The following is a 20,068-nucleotide window of genomic DNA, read 5'->3' on the forward strand; positions in this document are numbered from 1 at the left end:
GGAGCCGCTCGACGGGTCAAATGGTTTCGTCTGTGCACCGCCTACCTGCGCTGTGTGAATCTGGCAAACAAGCACAGCAATAAGGAACCACATTATTACGTGTTGCTCGGCTAGTTGGTTCATATATATTGTGATCTAATATGATGCAATACAATACGAACAGCACCGAAAGAGAATCTCTTCATTATTACTCTTCCCCATGCTTTTCTTGCTTCACATCATATCACACAACAAGTAGCCACTACTTCCTTAAGATGATAACTACATGTGACAATGAGGCAACAAGTGAAAAGTAGGATTTAAAGCTTTATTACTAAGAAAAATGCAATGCGGGATACTGTTCATGGTCCTTTTCCGGTCTAGTCGCGCCACAACCTGCAGAAATGGATAAAAAAGAAAGACAGCATTGTGTATGGAATCCTGAAATCCTGTTGCCCTCAAAAGCTGGCAAGATAGGCAAGCTGATATTAGATAAAAAGGCACCTCAATTTTAATATTCAGCAATCCAACCAGGTTGAATAAGTCACAATTTGCGGTTTATGTAGCTAAGGTTCAAGCAGCAAATGCAAGAAAATTGTTCTAATCAGTATATATTTTGAGTAATGCTATGTACACTACGGAGTGCGCCTCCAACGGACATGGCTATGTGCACTACGGACCCTGTGGCGCCATCTAGGAAGAGCCTAGGGAAACACGTTTGTCACGTGACCGCACCTTGCCAATTTTGCGCGTAAAGCGCTGACGAGCGGGCCAGCGCTGCCCAGCAGACGTTCTTGTGCGCTGGCGAGTGGACCAGCGCTGCCCAGACGTTCTTGAGCGCGTTAGTCATGGAAATTGCTACAGGTGCGAGGTTCGATTCGTATGATGCATTTGACACTGCTCTGCGGCATTTCCAAGTGCAGACAAATACTTTATTTGTCAAGAAAACATCGAAGTCGATAGATGTTGTGAACGCTCATTTGTCACGCGAGGCAGTAAAACTGGACAGCAAGCTTCGATTTTCAAACGCCACTTTCACCTGCAAGCACGGGGGACGACACAGGACTAATGCCACCGGAGTTCGTCCTAACCAACGGTACGTATAGCGACGAGCTATGTTCCGCGTTTCTGCGTTCTCCCTAGCATCCACGCTGGCCACGTGTTGCGCGGGGCTCTTATTTAGCATCCACGCTAGCGTAACCCTTCGGGCGGTTCTGCGTTCTCCCTAGCATCCACGCTAGCTTAACCCTTCGGGCGGTTCTGCGTTCTCCCTAGCATCCACGCTGGCCACGTGTTGCGCGGGGCTCTTATTAGCATCCACGCTAGCGTAACCCTTCGGGCGGTTCTGCGTTGTCCCTAGTATCCCTAGTCCTAACCAACGGTACGTATAGCGACGACCTATGTTCCGTATTTCTGCGTTCTCCCTAGCCTCCACGCCGGCCACGTGTTGCGCGGGGCTCTTATTAGCATCCACGCTAGCGTAACCCTTCGGGCGGTTCTGCGTTCTCCTTAGCATCCACGCTAGCGTAACCCTTCGGGCGGTTCTGCGTTCTCCCTAGTATCCACGCTAGCGTAACCCTTCGGCTGCGCCATTTTACCTAGCTACGTGTTGCGCGGGACTCTTATTCCCTCCCCTACACAGAGTAGCATGTCAGCGGAGATGGCTCGGCACAGCAAAAAAGTTTAAAAGGCACTTTTGTTCTTTCTCCAGGACTATGAAGAAGGACTGCCCGGTAAAACTGGTATTAGCGGCGAGGCGTGCGACGCAACAACTGGAAATCACTGCACTTAATTTGCAGCACAATCATGAAGTCAGCATTGAAATCTACAAGGCATATCCTGAATGCCGGCGGCTCGCCACTGAAGAGCTCAGCTTCGTGCAGCCTTTAATGGAGCTAAATGTGCCCCCAAGCATGATCGTCCAGAAACTGAAAGAACAAAGTGGTAAGTAGTCGAGAGTTTTTTTCTTAGTTTGTGAAGCTTTGATTGCATTATTACACATGCCTTGGTTTTAATTTTTTGTATGTGCAGGAAAAACAGTGATTGCCAAAGATCTGCACAATCTGAAGCGTGCAACTCGCACAGAGGATGAAGCAAGCCTACTAGTGGCAGAACTAAAGCACTGCCAAGCCACTTATGGTGCTAGAGTGCTGTCGATCACTGACGAGAATAAGGAGCTGCAAATTCTCTTTATTCAAACGCCACACATGCAGCAAGCATTTAGGTCTTTTCCAGAGGTGGTGCTCCTTGACGCAACCTACCGCACCAACAAACTACGCATGCCCCTGTATGTGATGGCTGTCCAGGATGGGTCCGGAAGTACCCAAGTAATCGCATATGCCTTCGTTGCATCCGAGCAACAGCATGTTGTCAATCAGCTTTTGGAGACTTTTGTTCAAGAGAATCCTGCTGCTGCTGATACACAAGTGGTTGTTGTGGACAAAGATTTCACGGAAATCAATGCCATTAGAACGACGTTTCCAAGTTCACCAGCTGTTCAGTTGTGCCAATTCCATGTCACCAAGGCCTTCAAGAGTGCAGCTGGGCAGCTTGCCAAATCATCAGATGAGCGAGAACGTTTATTGAGTAGTTTCAATGAAATGCTGCTTTCCCCCACACCTGCCAGATACAATGATGCGAAAGCTGAATTTGAAAGGTATGCAAGTGAAGAAGCTGTGAGCTATTTCGCAAAGAACTGGGGCAACATTCCTGAAATGTGGGTCCGACACTTATGTGACCGCAAGTTTACAGGTGGAAATAATACAACCAACCGTGTTGAGTCACATCATGCAAAACTAAAGAATGTCCTAGCATCATCATCAAAACTGCATGAAACAGTGCGCAACATTTTAAAAATGTCAAGCAGCATGCAGCAAGAGGCATGCCACAAAACTATACTGCTGAAAACATGCGAGTTCTATTCTCATCAAGAATCTGAGGGTGTAGAGAAGGAATGTGCCAAGGTGTTAACACCTTATGCCTGCAAAATAATAAAGCAGGAACTGGCCAAGATGCAGGATGACCCTCCAGAGGTCAGAATCGTGTCTGAGCAAACTTATGCAGTGGCATCGAGTTGCACTGATGCATGGCACGAGGTCTCTCTTGATAATCATGCGTGCAGTTGCACTACATACTCGAAAATGAAGCTGCTTTGCCGACATTTTTTATATGTTTGTGTGAAATTTGGCATTAAACCAGACCTGACAAAGGCTGTTCATAAGCGTTGGTTTAAATCTTACCAACTCAAGTTCATGGGTGGGGCTGTTGAAACCAACTCTGAAGCTGCCAATCACGAAGCACCAGAAATACTCTCTATGCCTGGGCCCTCCTTCGAGAAGATGAACAGAAATCAGCGCTACAACTACGCATTGAGAGCGCTTAAAGCTCTTGTCGACAACATGGCCGACTGTCAGCCGGATGTTTTTGCAGAGCGCCTTGCGTTCTTAGAATCTGTAAATGCCTCTTGGCTGAAGAGAGATGCCAGTTTCACACATCCTCATAATGAGGATGAAATTGTGCAGGCAGATAGTGCCTCTGTGCTGGACATCTTGCCTACCACATCAAGTGTACCCCAAGAAGTCGGACAACTGCCTAGCGCATCGCCTGTATCCCAAAAGGAAACCGAACAACCGTGTGGCAGACAAACTGATAGTTGCACCAGTGATGTTGGGAGCCAACCGTGTTCATCTAGAAGCGCTTGTGACCTGAAGCTCCCTGAGGTAAAAAGTCGAGGGCGCCCATGCAAGCGAGTCCTCCAAAACAGATACAAGCGGGCAAGAGAAGCTGATGAAGAAGGGCCTGTGGCTTTCAAGTCTCTGTCTGAAAAGGCCAAAGCAAAATGTAAATACAAAGTACTCATTGCGATTTGACATTCCCTAACTTGTTTTTACATTTTGTCTTTCCAGTGCTACTGGCTGGATTCTCTGACAAAGCCCTTTGTGATCGTGTGCTGAACGGAACGTGCCAGCTCGACGAGGCTGACATTGAAGTTAGGCCAGAGGCCTTACCCAGTGCACTGCTGGACTGCAGGGTTTCCCTGCCAAAGCTAAAGAAGTACTGCACTCCTGATGCTTGGTCCCTGCTCACGGCCTCAGGTATGCACTGCAACAAGTATTTACTCGTTGTCATATTTCTGTGTTTAACATGAGCTTTGAATTTTTTATGACAGTTGCTGTAAAAAAGAAAAATGCACTCTGGATCTGTGGCCTGTGCAAGGAAAAGGATGATGGTGCGCTGAAAATGGTGTGCTGTGACCGTTGTTTGGAGTGGTTTCACTGGTAAGACATGTTAGACTACAGTTATGAATGTCATTGTTTTTTTGCTGCCTGAGAAGTACTTACACAGGAAAGCTACGCTTTTTTTTTGTGAAGTCTTTTTCTCAGTGAGGGATGGTAGTTTATTTTTTTCCTAAAAATTTCACAATGAGAGTCAAGTACAATGTACAGCCAAAATTTTGTCATGTAATATTGCCTGGCACTTGCAGTGAAATGAAAAAAACATGCATTTCAGCTCGCATGTTCACATAACTATCTGAGCAATTATGAGAGTCTGGTCACCATTACAATAGTGCATTGGTTTCTCTCCTTTTTTTCACTTGCGTATATGTATTTTCCAGGTGCTGTGCTGCAGTAACCAGCGCCGATTTGCAGAAACAGTGGTTCTGTACGCAGTGCAAAGGCTGCTATTAAGCGCTCACTCTGATGCAAACCAATAAATATGTTGTATCCCTGAATCTTTTGTTGCAATTCATGCAAATTGGGTCATGCTGCCCACAATGACCTCGGAAAAATGTGAAATTCTTGCAGAATGTGATGAGCATGAAATAACTTCATGAATGGAATGCAGAAAATATTAGAAATCCAGAAATTTGTGCTCAAACTGAATCGCAGCAATCACACTTTGTAGTGATTTACAGCCGTGCGTCGACAGCCAACATGAGACTGCCATTAAGTAGCTGTAAGTACGTCTAAATCATTCGCGTATAGCGCGGAAGGCTCATGTAAATGCTGCTTTCAAGCCTGGCCCACATATTTGTCCGTTCTTCCCTCGCTATCAATAGCGCAGCGACTGCTGTCGATATCGCATGTAAAAAGAAAAAAAAAAGCCTTTTCTGCTACCATCCACTCTGGTACGATACCTGGGGCCATATTTCATTGGACACCCGATCACGCCGTAAGGGAAGGTGGAAGCGAAATAATTTCGACCACCAGCGCGCTAAAGCAATATTTTCGCACACGGTAGGTGACAGCAGATGCGTGCTTTCGACCACCAGCGCGGCAACGGCGGTCCGAAACCAAAATGTGGCCACGTGACAATTGTGTTTCCCTAGGCTCTTCCTAGATGGCGCCACAAGGTCCGTAGTGCACATAGCCATGTCCGTTGGAGGCGCACTCCGTAGTGCACATAGCATTACTCATATATTTTTCGCTGTTCTGTCAATGTCAGCAATGTTCTCCCCCACGTAGTGATTCATACGTTTCACCAGTGCTGTCACGACGCTCTCGGGGAAACCTTGCTTTTAAAGAAACGCTCATGCAATACACTTGAAGCATTTTTGTCGAAATTAGTTCAGTGCATCATGCATATTTGCTACATTACACAAAAGCGTATACATATATCTGTGCAATCATTTAACTCAAACGAGTGTGCGTGACCGGTGCACTCGTGTAGTGCAGTAACGCAAATTACAAAAGCTTTGGAAACGCGGAAACTTACCTCCGATCTGCAAAATTCTGGTAAGGTAGTGGGCACACGTGCCGGCCGCGTTTGTCCACTTCACATAAAAACCCGCCGAAAAGTCGTCGTCAGGCTTGAAGTTCTTTATGTCTGTCAAATGTTTGTCGATTTCGTGCCGCACGAAACGCAGCACGCAAGGCGATCAGGTCAAAGCGCAGAATCCAGTGCAGCACGCATGCACGACTGTCGACGACTGTTTTTGTTGCTGCCATGGTTGCTGCACACGCGAGCACATGTTGCTAATGTTGATGTCGATTATGCTGTCCCGTTTGGTCGCCAAGAAAAAATGACGCTGAGACAAAATTTAATTCCAAGGAAGAATTATTTCATAGATGAGAAATATAAAATTTCAGCAATATTGCTAAATTACAAATTGCATTATGCCTAAAAGTTGTTTGAGTCGTGTGTTTAAGAAACACATAAAACAGTGCATTTTTTTTTTACTGTTTAACATAATCAATACGTCGCGACCACTTTTTTTTACGGTTGTTCCCCATTTACTTGCCCTCCAAATGCCAAATAGTGTCTTCCAATCTCACGAATCCAATCTCGAATCTCGCGTCCAAATCTCAAAATAGAAATCTCAAAAGGAAAAGAGAAATCTGCAAATTTTGTACATAAGAGACATTAACATTTTCTCACTTAAATTTTATCCAAATGGTTTTGATAATTCCAATTGGACCATGTGGCAATTCTGATTACCCAAATGGTCCTGCTGGAGACTCTATCTGGCCCAATTGGAAGGGAGGGTATCCATATGAACCAATTGGCCGTTCTAACTGGTCCAAATGGTCCTGTTGGTTATAACACTTGGTCCAATTGGAAATAGCCGTTTCCAGTTGGACCCATTGATATTTCCAAATGGTTTCAATTGTTTTTTTCGACTGGGTCTGCTCTGGCAGCTCGTTTAGCAGCAGCAGCAGCAGCAGCAGACGGAGGACTTCAATCGGTCGTCTCGCTCATGCGCTCAGAAAGAACTGGCAGATAATTTCGCAGTGGCGAACGGCAGCGGCAATTTCGGCTCGGGCGGTGCACATATACAGATCCGCCGCCACCGATCTGGCTCTCTGATTGCCACCGCACAGGGCGAACGGCAGCGGCAATTTCGGCTCGGGCGGTGCACACAGATCCGCCGCCACCGATCTGGCTCTCTGATTGCCACCGCACAGGGGTTGCATTGGAGGAGGAGCGAAGAAAGGAATTAAGTTCGAGCCGGCGCTTTGACAACCGGAGACTCGCAGGAAGAGGGGGAGGGGGGCGGCGTGTACACCCAGCGGCAAACGATGGGGGCAGAAGCGCGCGCAGCAAGCGGACAACACGATAAAGGGAGGAGGGAAGAGATAGCAGCGACTGACTGATGCCGCTGACGCCGATAGTGAGTCAACCCCAGCTGCGGAGTTGGTTTCAGGGACAACGCCGCCGATGCCGACACAAACAATATATGATACCCTCGCTTCCGCAGCGCTAAGAACCAGGTCTAGCCGTGGGAAGGTGGTCACGTATTCGTCGACGTGCCGGGGCCTACGTGAAATAACCGGCGCGTCGGCAACTGAAGAGCACCCTATCCGCCACACAAGAACAGGGGGGGGGGACCCTTTCCTCCTCTTTCTGCATGGCGGCGACGGTGTTCTATGCAGTCACGTTATCTTGACTCTCTAGCGGCGTCAGCGGCATCCAGCGGTATCAGTCGGTCGCTGCTAGCGCTGGGGGGATGAAAGGGGGGCGGAGCTGGTTACGAGGCCGACGACAACGCCGACGACGACGCGAAACCCAGGAACGGACGCCAAAGAGCTGCGCTCTAAAACATTTGATCAACCTCTGCAGTGGCAAAATGTAAGCACTGAACTTCAAATCAAAATTCCCATTTTCAAAACACTCGCGAGTATTTGATTTTCTGCACGCATTGCAACAGTACGCAACAAGCTCTATAGGCACAGAAAGGAAACAAAAGCACTTCTGTCAAATGTAGCTTACCGCTCACCTTGTAGTGGCCTGGTGCATTACATGACATATTCAAGCTGTCTTGCTGGTTACAGTGAGTTAAGACTTAACAGCGATGGGCATATAACAGGCAGGGAGGTAGGTTTTTCTTACATTACAGCAATGGAAACAACAGTGACAAAGCAAGAAGACTCGTCACTTGCGCTAAAGCGGTACTGGTATGCAGTTGCGCAATATTTGAATGCGGAGTGGGCCAACACTGCCCACGTGTACCAAAGACGGCACCACCATCACCACGAGCTAGCAGTGTGCATGCTGCGGTAATTTCATCACAGTCACAACGGCAGCGAAGCCATCGCAAGCACGACCGTACAACTGCAGCACCTGTGCCATGCAATATTCCAGGAAGCACCACACACAGGGGGGCTTCCTGGGGCAATCGTATTAAGGCCCTGACCAGCACATATGCACTGATGTGCAAGAACAGATCAGGTTGCACCATGTCGACACCGTGTCAATGCGATGGCACGAGAAGTGCTTGCCGGTGCACTCCACTGTTCTTGCAAAGCACAAATGCAAGGGGGAAAACCACACCGCATCAGTCACTCCTCACGCCAATGGTGGGGACCTTCTGTCGTCTGGCTGGTTGGGCAATGTGGGAGGGACGTGGAGAGAGTTGCTCCAGTTGCCACCAGAGCGCGCATTATCTTGCCACTCATGATGAGTCTGCCAAAGCCTTCCTGGTGCGCGAAGGCGTAGCCCGAACGCACTGAACGACGCCGGCTTCCCTGCCGCAGACTTGTGGCGCGGCCCAGTCCGCTCTCTGGTGCACCTTCGCGGCGCAGTCGGCGCGCCCGCCGCTGCTTGAGCCGCACGCGGTCCGAGAGCGTGGGGAAGACGTCCGTGTAAAAGAAGCGGAATGCGATCACAGGCAGCAGCAGTACGGCAACCGTGAGGAATGCCACAAACCAGAACTGTGCCGAGCCAAGCGTCATGCGCAGAGAGCCGAGGAACTGGTTACCCACAAAGTCAGAGTTGATGAGCAATGTCATGGCCACGTAGAATGCCACAGACCCCCAGATGACAATGTGGTTGAATACAGTCCAGTACGACGTGTCCAGAGCAATCTGCATGGGAAAAGACAGGTGAGGACAGTGAGTGAGTGAGTGAGTGACGAAACTTTGTTGTGAACGCCTGCAGAACGGTTAGCCTTCCCCTGTTAGGGAGGCGTTACCGTGACGCGGCCATGACGTCTTCGCGGCGTGTGGCGCCTCTACTTCGGCCGCGGCAACACTATTCCCTTTGGTCGACCGCGCCTGCCCCTCTTTTGGGGTGGCAGCCTCCCTCCGGTTTCGCTCGGTCGTTGCCTTTCGAGGGCCGCCGAGATCTGCTGGACGGCCTGGGTTTGGACGTCTTGGTCATAGGACCTCGTTGCGGCCTCGAGCCGCGGCGGGATCGTTGTTATCGTTGCAGCTTCATGCGGATTCTTAGCACAGTCCCAAAGGATGTGAGCTGCAGTGGCTCTTTCCTTTCGGCACACACAACACAGATCACTTTCCTAAACACTTGGACACACGTGCCTCATTAGCACCGGGGTGAATAACGACCCCGTTTGAAGTTGTCGGTATAAAACCGCCTCCTTACGGGTCAAGCCCGGATGAGGTGGCGGCATAGTCCTTCGCTCTAGTCGGTACCATTTCACAATTTCATTGTAGTTAATATTTTTCGGCTGCACTTGACTTCCTATTAAATATTTATTAAGGTACATGCATGTACACCCAAAATATATTTCAATGTGACTTTGAAGCAAGTCAAATATAGACATGCAGAGATGACAGGGTGCTTTTTGCTGTGCAGGAAACTCAAATTCCCACCGACTCTTGAAACACATTTAAGACTTGTGAACCAGAATCCTCACCTAACTTATGGCCTGCAGCCAACTGCCACGTTCAGTGTCACGTCTGCTTTTCAAATGTCATATCAAGATTCAATGTCATTTTATGAAACAAAACACAAAAGTCAATTACTTGTACTTAAGGATTTGTATGACCTTGTGGTGCCTGAAATCAAATCATAAACGAGAGTCTGTAATGTAATCGATAGTTGGCAAAGAATGGCAGGATGAACACTAAATGCAGCATTGACACTGTCTTAATAGCACAGTTAGGGTAACAAAAATGCTGCTACTAGTTGGTTTCATGCCTGCTTGCCTAATGCTAAAAAACTAAAATGCAGCACAGTTTGGAAGCCATTAAGAAAATGTCATAGGGCGCATAAAAAATAAAAAAGGAACACTTCTTAAGCCTGAGGATAAACCTGCAAAGGCGGCGCGTCATATTGTAGTGCAAAGCTTGCACCGCTTGGTGCATTGGTTTTACATCGTGCCAAGTGCACTGTGAAATTTGTCAGTGAGGAGGTTCAGGTGAAAAGCTGTGGAAAGCTTATTCACCTTACTGCGAGTGGTTACAGTGAGGGCATCCCGTGGAAAGCTATTAGGAACCGAGGAAAAGTTATTTCAAATCTGATGAAAATCCCACACCATGAAATAACAGAAAAAATAAGAACAAAAGAGAACTCTGCTCCCTGGCACCAACGTGTTCGAAGAACGAGCCAAAATGCCGAGGTGGCTGGCTGTGCCAACGATGGGGCTATCACGCGAAGCAGCTATGTTGGTAGTTTGTTTCAGATATGGAGGCATGCATCATGGAGGCACTGAAGTAAATGTTGAATCAAATCAAATTCAAATTATGCCAAATGTGCCAAAGCAACACCTGAGCCTGTGAGGGGGACACCATTGTAAGGGGCAGTGAATTAATTTTGACCATGTGGGCCACTCTAAAGGAAGAATAAATAAAAAGAAATGGGTTTAGCTGTATTAGCAACTTACATTTGTGCAATCTCATAACTTTTGCCATGAGAGAGGAGGCTTTGTAAACCAGAAAGGACACAAACACGAAAGATGGGTGGCAACACCACCTAGAAGGTCACGTGCCAGCTCGCCGTGGCCATCATGAATTTTGACCGCGTCTACTCGGGCCTAGGTAATTTATCAGTGAAGATGGACTGCATTCTATACTAAACGGGCAAAGGGAGAACTTGGCAAGTTTCTATCATTTTCACTGCGGCGCAATGGTAAAAAAACGAGGAAATACTTTGAAATCTGTGATATTGCACCAATGTACTATGCTGTAGTTTTGGCACGAAATTTGAAAGTTGTAAGTTTGGCCTACCTTTTATTTTTTCTGAGTTTTTATTGTTCTGAGCATTACTAGCTTTTACTTACACGAGGCAGGCTTATAGTAGCTACTCAAGGAAGCCTAGAATTGCACTCAGACTACTATGCAATATAACACAACTACATCTACAGTCACTGACCGATTTTTCGGTCACAGACAATGCTGCGAAAATGTGAATAATCGGGCAGCTTGAAAAAGCAAATCGAGACGGTAAAACCAATTTCGTTTCTAAGAGTGCCTACACAGCAGAAAATTCGTTTATGGACTTTCACACAGTGTTGTGCTCCATTAAAGTAAAGTACACTATTAAATTTTGTGATGGCCTGAGGCTGCAGGTGTGCTTTGTGTTCACCCATCATGCAGCCCAATCTGCAGTAGTCACACATGTGTGACTACTGCAGTCACACATGTCGTAGTAGTCACACAGTCAGTAGTCACACACAGTCAGTAGTCACACATGTGTGGTAGTATCTGCAGTTCGACAACCTGCGTTGCAGGTTGTCGCGAACTGCAGATACTACCACACATGTGTGACCTTGATTCTTGCCACTGTCAGTATAGGCTATACTGCACAATATCAGTGTGGAGCTTTACTCACTTTCTGCTCATATGACAAACCTATGTCATTCCGTCCAGTAAACGCATGCACTAACTTGGTTGATGTTCACAGAAGTGGGTAGCTGATTGCCCATGAGTCCAAACTCTGCTTTCCGCACATGGATATCGGTGCAGCCAATGCACGTGACCTCACACTCGATCGCCTAAGTGGTAATAATTTTTTAAAGGCAAACATCTCGCAACGGCTTGCTGCCCGCCACACCTGCTGGCTGGGCCTAACCAGCGCCACCACGCCACTTCATAACAGTAAGCATGCAAGGTTGCAATTTGGTGCCGAGTGTAGAATATGGTGACCACACTGCCATTGTTGGCAGGACATTTACTGCCATATAATAGTGGCTTGGGGAAATTAAGCAGCACGCAGGCATATGCGTGACGCTTAGTGAAATGTTTCTTTCAAATTGTTGCATTTTGAAGTAGGAATGGGGGCCTAACACGTGTAAATATGGTACCGTGAAATTAACAAAGATAAGGTTTTGAAATCATACTTTATCAGTATAGAATAGACAAGGGCAAATATCAACGTTCTTGAATACGGATTGAATATGAATAGTAACTATCGAATACTGAATTGAATTTCAGATAATCAAATGCAGATGCCTATATTTACAGCAGAAGTATTATGGAACTGCTAAGTGCGAGAAGGAAAGCTAAATATCAGACGAAAGGAGATCAGTCTTAAGCACAAGATCACTAATTGTCATTGCAAAAAACTGCATGAATAGCTTTTAAACATATTAGAGCCTGGTTTCAAACAAGGTTTCCAGGAATGAATGGCTACTGTATGACTAGCTATCCAAGAATGCTAAATAAGTGGTTAGCAAAAAACGATCAGAAGTTGTGGGGGGAAAAAAAAAGCTGCTAAAGGACTTGTATGCCATAGACACATGTAAAAAGGTGCAAAGGAAAATGTCTGGTTGTAGTGTAAAAGACAAATCTCATATATGACTATAGAGTACCAAAAAACACTAAATGACAGACTACAAGCAAAAATAGCAGGTTGTAATATTGAGTACCACTACGAAACCAAAAATAAAGCTTGCATTACCCGTTGTGTTCCTGCAATGCTTCGAAACGTTTTGTCGTTGTTTCAATTCTGATAATTTGTGATATTTTGTTTAGCAGAGGGAGAACAGCAACCAGGCTATAATAGTTGGTTGCTGTGAAATATTTGGTATGTTTTGATTATTTGAAAATACCAAATAATTATTTTTCAAAAACGAATACAAATAGAGAGTCTAATACAGTCCACGCTCATCACAACGGACCTGTGTACAACAGACTTTCGGATACAACGGACCATACTTCAGCTTTAGTATGTTCTACCTCTTTCATTAATGCAACGAAGTTTACTTTTAATGGACCGCGCTACAAAAAAACTATTGGCTACAGTGAAAGAAATTGGCAACAATTTTTTTCAAAATTGGCCTTATAGAACATACTTTTGCCATATCGACACGGGCTGACAACTGAGTTGCGAGGGTCAGCCGACATTTGCAACTCCACATCGCGCATGCGAGGGACGAAGGAAGGGTGGAAAAGCACCATCTTCTTTCATGCATGCGAGGCACAGGAAGGGGGTGAAGGTGAGGCGAGAGAGAGGGAGTTCTCCTCCAGTGGCTGCTGCTTACATTGCGGCCGCCTTATCTTGAGAGCAATCTGCGATGTGGACAAAGTAGCTTCGTATGCACTGTGCTTTCGACGTTTAGTTCGCATTGAAGCGAGAGAGAGCGCATGAAGGTCCGTTTGCTTGCCTCTGCTGCCGCGCTTATCTTGTTTCATTTGCTATCACAACTGATGCTTCCGCCTTTCGGGTGAAACTGCGCCATTTTTTGTTTGTTATTTTACTTTGGACGTTTGTCACTCGCTCTTTGCAATAAAGTTGTTGGACATCGCAACAAAAGTTTAGGAAGTGAAGCATTTCGGATATTATGGACTTGGATAAAACAGACATTTTTTGGCGGTTTATCAGGGTCTGTTGTAACGAGAGTCGACTGTACATTCGATTTGTATTCGGAACTTCGAATATTCCCCCACCTCCAGTATAAAAATAATTTGGTGTTTCTCTTTAATGTCCCTTCGACAATCTAAGTGCACAAGTGTTTCTGCATTCCACCAGCATCGAAATGTAGCTGCCAAAGCTGGGAATCCAATAATCGACCTTGTTCTCAGCAGCAAAATTCCACACTGAGCCACTGTGGCATGCAAAGTCAATGTCACGTGTGCGTGTGATTTGGTGGGAGGCAATAGCAAGGCCACTGAGAACATGACTGCAGTTCTTTGTGCTGTGCTCTGGGGGTACAGTAGATAAGACCTAAAGCTCTGGACCATGAGCATGACAAGAATCAGCTTAGTTTTAAGCACTCACTGGCCTAGCGCTTCTGGAAAAGGACAACAAGAGGTGTCGATGAAATCTGATGTCAGAAAGCCTCACTGTGGTCTACAACGGAAACCACAGAAACATGCATTAAATATTACCACTTGGGATTTCTTAAAACACACCTAAACCTAACACAGCTATGTTTTTATTGCAACAGTAATTGTACGAACACTTGAGCTGCATTTGCGCTGTCGGCGTTGTCGTGCTGTCCTGCTGTCCGCAGTGCATGCGTGGTCGACGCGTGGAGGATTATAAGGCCTCCAGAGACGCAAACTGTATTTGACTCCAAAAAGCGATAAAGCCAAGTGAACACACCTTCGCGCTCCACTCAATGGCTCTGCCGAGGCAGCGTTCTGGCTTGTGCTGCTGGCACAAGCACAGTGTGCACACGCATTAGCGTCCCTGCTGAGATGCTGTGTGCATATAAAGCCATGGTGAACGCAAAGATAAATTTGTGTTGTCCTTTCTGTGGATGCTGACCAACTGCGACTGCTTTCCTTCGATCTCACCGCGCGCGCCACCAAGGTGCAATACCTTAAACACTGTTGGCACACTCCTTGTCACACCAGTGTTCTGAAACATTTTCAGTGCAATGCTAAACTTGCCAATTGCTTTGCCTTCAAGCCAAACTTGCAATAATTTTTCAAACTGCTTCGGCTGGAATGTGGCAATGACGGTAACCAGGCTGGAATCGAATCAATGACCTCTGTTTTGTAAACAGGTGCCCGTGGATGGTTATGAGAAAAATGTAGTGGGTGCAGAGTGTGCTGTTACCTGGGCGTTCACAACAATGACGAGGATGGTGGAAACTGTGGTGCCTAGTAGCTGGTGCCCATCCAAGTTGACTCCATCGGGTGCAATGCCGTTGCTGAAGGCACCGTATGGGATGAAGAAAAGCACGAAGGAGATCACTCCATGTGCGACACTCTTCAAGAACTCCACCTTGTTGAAGAGTAGGTTCAGGTGGCCCGGCGTGAACAGCTTAGGATAGCGCATGGAGTTTACGTCATTGACATCCTGAAAAAAAATATATATACATATGTTAATGATAAATCAAAAAATAAAGATAGAGCAAGGCAAGCCATCTTGCAATTAGTGAAAGTTTGTAAAACGTTTCATCATTCCCTAGTCTTAGCAAACAAGCCTTTGCATTCACTGGCCACACCGAGCTGTTTCTTCAATTGCTGGTCATACCACGAAAATTCAAACAGAATAATATTGAAAGCTGCTTTCCCAAGTTGGTAACCACACAAAAAAGGTTGCATTATATTAATATGAATCTAGTGCTTTCAAATTTCCTATGACTAATACAGCGCCTGAAGTAGGCGCCTTGTAAAAGGTGAGCACCACAGCCTTAGCCATTCAATGGTCAGTCAGTACAATCTGCAACAAGCAAAAAGCGCGTCCGCCTGTTCATTTCAGCTGCGAGCTGTGCCATCAGGTACACATGTGTGCACTTGAATGCTTTTTCAAACAGCACGCTGACATGGTGAAGCTGCAACTAAAACTAGTGTCTACACTTTTGTTCCTGCACTCTTCATTTACACAAAGTGCCACAAGCATTTTTTACAGCCTTATTTGTACACAAATACCTTGCCCATAGCTGCATAAAATTTAACCACATATTTATTCTTCGAAAACAATTAAAAGCTTCAATATACCTGGTCGAAGACACCCAGTGCTAGTACAGGCAGAGATGTGTAGAAGACATTGTAGAAAGAGATGAACACTGGGTCATACAAGGTCTGCAAGAGAAAAAGCAAAAAGTTGGACCTCATTTAGAACATTGCAAACTTCAGTGCTTATGAACACAAGAACAAACATAGAAAAGGTTAAATGAAGAATGACGCTGCTTTGTGCAGAGTAATGTGAAGTGTTTGCTTGTTCGGCATTACAATGGCTATAGAGAACACAAATGAATTAAAATTAAGTAATACTCACGCATGCAAATGTTCTAGTTATGGGAGAGAGAGACATGCTATATCTAAAGGGTCAATGTTTTGGTGCCCACCTTCAGAGTAAATTTATTGGGCACTTATCAACACCTATTTCGCGTAATAAAATTTGTTTTTTATGAAATGTTTGCTTCACTGCATGCCTTCAAGCATACTTAGTGTTCTTTGTCTTCAAATGTAACCATTTGTTGATATTGAGGTAGGAATTAACTTATTGAAAAATGAAAGCAATCATGGATTGTTACCGATGCACACCAGTGGGCTAAAGTATACAAACCAAAGGCTTGCCAAAAGAATGGAATAGACTAATAATTCATGCACACAAACGGAGATTGATGGGCACATGGGAAAGTTTGAAATGCGAAGTCTGCACTGCAGTCCTCAATTTCAAGAGACGTTCATGGATGAAGAAGAAAATCGGCTTTATTGCAAAGTCCGTGGTCTTTGCACTTCTTATGGGAGCACACGCACATATACTACTGGCGTGAAAAGGTATCAGCGTGCAAGATTTGCAAGAAGGCTGCACGTGGAATGTATGTGTGCCCAGGCTGTCACTGGTAACCTGTAAACTTTTCGTGCTGGCAGAACACATCAAAGCTTTTTGCCTGCTCAGCGAAAGTATACGTATATATATATATTTTTTCATCTGTTACTGAACTGCTGGGAAAAGCAAAAACTGTGCATCACTGTTTGCCACAAGGTGAAGCATCAGCTTTTGTGCCACATCAGAAATGCGTGATCAGCCGTGACTTGTTGAGCTACTGACATGCAATATGAACAGGCGTGCGTATTCAACAAATCTATTTTAAAGGGACAGACGACTGCTCAGAACATGAATCGAGATAACCCCGCTGATGGAATGATTCCCTATCGTACTGGCTAAAATGAGCCATGTTTTTCTCATTAAACGTGGATTTATGTTTTTAATGAATCACTAAAAGTCATGAAAAATGACCTTTGGTACACCACGCGGCAAAAACATGAAGCTGCATAAGAGGTCCACCACTTGACCTTCTACTAGTGCACTAGTGCATGCGGTTCCTGGTCTCTTTATTAGTATTAAAATGCAGTATACTTTTTATTATGATAAGTTTTTCCTGACTTACAATGTGCAGATAAGCCTTTGTTTGTAGTGCACAGAAAAGTGGCGCTGCCTTCGCCTTCATTTTCAATGAGTTTGTTTGGTTTGTCTATCGACAAAATAACGACGACAAGGGCCAGCTAGCCATGACGTAGGCATGTACTTGGGGAAAAACACGATGCAAATATAAGAAATGTCTGTACAACAACACAAACTTATTGCACCAGCTTTTTATTTTCAAAAGTGGTTGGAAAGGTCAAAACGTAGGTGGTTAATCACAGTTACACTCACTCCTGTGAAAGCAGAACGATGGGCGGCTTTCACAATTTGCGAGGCGGGCTATCGGCATTGCTCTTACTTCTCAGCGTTGCTGGAGGAGGGACTCTTACATTTTTAGACTGCCCAGATTGAAAAATTCTGCTTACTAAATATATATCCACACGCTTTTGGAAGTAACCGCCGCAGATGTCTACGTACATTACGTTCAGCCCCACTTAGCACCCGAATCCTCACTTATAGAACACTGGTTCGCCCAATACTGGAGTATGTCTCTGTCGTATGGAACCCACACAAAATATCTGACATCAACAAAATTGAACCTGTCCAGAAGAAAGCTGTACGCTTCATTTATCGTCGCTTTGATAGGTATTTTTCACCCAGTTCTCATCTTAGTCTTCAACTCACCAGTCTCACTTCATGTCGTCATATTGAATCTTTAAGTTTACCCGCCGTGGTTTGCTCAGTTGCTATGGTGTTAGGCTGCTGAGCACGAGGTCGCGGGATCGAATCCCGGCCACGGCGGCCGCATTTCGATGGGGGCGAAATGCGAAAACACCCGTGTACTTAGATTTAGGTGCACGTTAAAGAACCCCAGGTGGTCGAAATTTCCGGAGTCCTCCACTACGGCGTGCCTCATAATCAGAAAGTGGTTTTGGCACGTTAAACCCCATAATTTAAAAAAAAATCTTTAAGTTTCTTTATACTTTAATTAACTCGCCACGATTTTCCCTACCTAGCAATTACATCACACCCGCTAGCCCCACAACGACCAGACATCACCATGAGTTGAATATGTCAACTTTTCACCATCACGCCAATGTGTTTAAATAGTTTTTTTGTCTGTTCTATAGAATTGTGGATCCGCACAGTCTTTACCACTCAATTAATTTCTGCTGTATATTACTAATCATTGATGTTCAGTGCTCCTTTTATGCTTTTCCATGTATTGTATTTCCCCACTCCTGCGATAGCCCTTCGAGGTTGCAGTATGTTGAAATAAATAAATAAATAAATAAATAAGTGAATGTAAACACTCCCGAGGATGAGCTTTGCGTTGCGCCATAAAAAACTAAATCCTTAATCAATTTTCAGTTCCTTTAAACACAGTCAAAACTTGTTTAATCAGGGTTCTGTGTATTCAGTTCTTGTCTCCACAAGATTCAGCATATTTTTTCTATTCTCATTTCCAACCTAGAACTTGGTGTTTACTGGTAAATATATTTTTCTAGCCGAACTTTCACTGTCCATTTTTCAGTGGCTATTTTCCATTAAGCTTATCTTTTCTTTCTTTTTTTTCAGTCAATATACAGTTAATTAATTTTGTTAATGCTGAAATGAGCTGTATTATTGCGGATCCTGCTCTTCAACACTGTAGTTGTATCCGGCACAGATGAAAAGAAGAAAGTTTTTGAGAAGCAGTCCAGTAAGGACATATCGCCAAACCGGAACTTCACACCTGTGCTACATACTATTACATAAACGCATTTAGTCGACTACAGCGGTCGTTTTGCAGCGGCGCGCATCGCAAGCTTGCTGATCTTCCGAATGGTTTTGCCTTTGTGGATACGCTTTTTACAGCGGAGCGGCACATTACTAAGTTCAGAAAAAAATGCGAGCATCTATCGAGCCGTGTAGATCAAGAATATCTCCCCCTACGTGTGCTGATCCCCAAGATAGCGCAATATCGGGCCGACCCGCTGCGGAGTTGAAGCAGTAAGCATTCCGCCAACTTGCAAGAATAAGTTTAATATCTTAGGTCCAAATACAGCCCGTATCAAGACGGCAAGTTGGGCCAGTTGGTTGGCATTCATAATAAGGTTCGTTACAGCGCAACACAAGACAAGGGCAAAAGGACAAAAGACAGCGCCGTGTCGTCGTTTTATACCTTCTTTTGCCCTTGTCTTGCGTTGCGCTGTAACGAACCTTACTATGACAGCCAGTATCAGATATTCAGCGGATAAGAACAGGCACTACACCATAGAGAAAGGATTCAACGAGAGCGGACACTCCCATAAAGCCCAGCGGCCGAATTGACTGCAGCGCACCAAGCCGCCGGCATTAATACCTGAACCACACTTCCGATTTCGGTTTTTGCGCGCGCGTTTTGAACGCTAGCTGGGACGCGTTACGCCAGCTACGCTGATCGACGCGTTCTCTTTCTCTTTCTTTTTTTTTTTTGCTTCTACAGCTCAACCGCGCGCTGTTTTCATGCGAAATCTTTTTAATATTAAGTAAAACTGATTGCGAACGATCTTTACAAGCCTCCATCGAATCTCTGCCACGTGCAATTTCGCAAAGACGCAAGGCGCCTTGTGAAATAAGGAAATGTTTATTTTATTCTATACAAATGCTCGTTGCGGGCTTTTTCTGCATTCATACAAAGTAGTTGCACCAGGTAAGCAGCAGTAGTTGCCGTACGAAGCTACACCGGATGACGTCAGCGGAAAAAAGTAAATTACAACCATGTGTCATTTTCGTATTAACACATACGAATAATGCGTGTAGAGGCGAAACCATCGAAAATGGTGAATGGGTGGCATTAAAAACAAAAGCAGTTCGCTTTTACATACATGGCGTGGAAAATGCCCGACTCATTCCAAACAACTACCGTACATATATCGTACAACATACCCAACAACATACCTTGCATATACCTTCTGCGTGCTTCCTACCCACCTGCGTGCTTCGTTTCCGGTTATTGGCCGATACAGCAGCGTGTGCACTCGTCCTGCGCTTAGCTGTAGTCGCCTAAAGTGGGCCACAAAACTACAGCAAGGTCAACTCCCTAACCTCAAACTGACTACATCCTATTTCCTAGCGTTCCCCTCTTCTAGGGACTTACTTCATGCCCTTTAAGAGCACA

The 20,068-nt window shown here is 45.4% G+C and overlaps 2 protein-coding genes across 2 annotated transcripts in view; one reads left to right on the forward strand and one right to left on the reverse strand.

Moving 5' to 3' along the window:
• The first annotated feature begins 420 nt into the window (after positions 1-420).
• Positions 421-5,624, forward strand: LOC139051608 (uncharacterized). The gene is made up of 6 exons (XM_070528544.1): positions 421-1,075; positions 1,691-1,923; positions 2,011-3,819; positions 3,885-4,073; positions 4,148-4,256; positions 4,595-5,624. The coding sequence occupies exons 1-6, from the start codon at positions 828-830 to the stop codon at positions 4,665-4,667; spliced, it is 2,661 nt and encodes an 886-aa protein (XP_070384645.1). The 5' UTR covers positions 421-827; the 3' UTR covers positions 4,668-5,624.
• Positions 5,625-7,521: 1,897 nt separating this feature from the next.
• Positions 7,522-20,068, reverse strand: part of LOC139051613 (probable phospholipid-transporting ATPase IM) — a 49,668-nt gene continuing 37,121 nt past the window's right edge. Inside the window, exons 3-5 of the mRNA XM_070528549.1 lie at positions 15,552-15,635; positions 14,665-14,907; positions 7,522-8,783 (exon numbers count right to left, since the gene is read on the reverse strand). Coding sequence (XP_070384650.1) covers positions 8,259-8,783; positions 14,665-14,907; positions 15,552-15,635 — 852 coding nt within the window. The 3' untranslated portion in view covers positions 7,522-8,258. The remainder of the gene's footprint in view (positions 8,784-14,664; positions 14,908-15,551; positions 15,636-20,068) is intronic.

This window comes from Dermacentor albipictus, unplaced genomic scaffold (genome assembly GCF_038994185.2).
Source record: "Dermacentor albipictus isolate Rhodes 1998 colony unplaced genomic scaffold, USDA_Dalb.pri_finalv2 scaffold_13, whole genome shotgun sequence".
NCBI lineage: Eukaryota > Metazoa > Arthropoda > Arachnida > Ixodida > Ixodidae > Dermacentor > Dermacentor albipictus.

Bases quoted from the DNA above. Each gene is read 5' to 3' on its own strand.
- LOC139051608 (XM_070528544.1), top strand. From the start codon at position 828: ATGGAAATTGCTACAGGTGCGAGGTTCGATTCGTATGATGCATTTGAC. The intron at 1,076-1,690 runs GTACGTATAGCG...TTCTTTCTCCAG, and splicing joins GGAGTTCGTCCTAACCAACG to GACTATGAAGAAGGACTGCC. The intron at 3,820-3,884 runs GTAAATACAAAG...TTGTCTTTCCAG, and splicing joins TGAAAAGGCCAAAGCAAAAT to TGCTACTGGCTGGATTCTCT.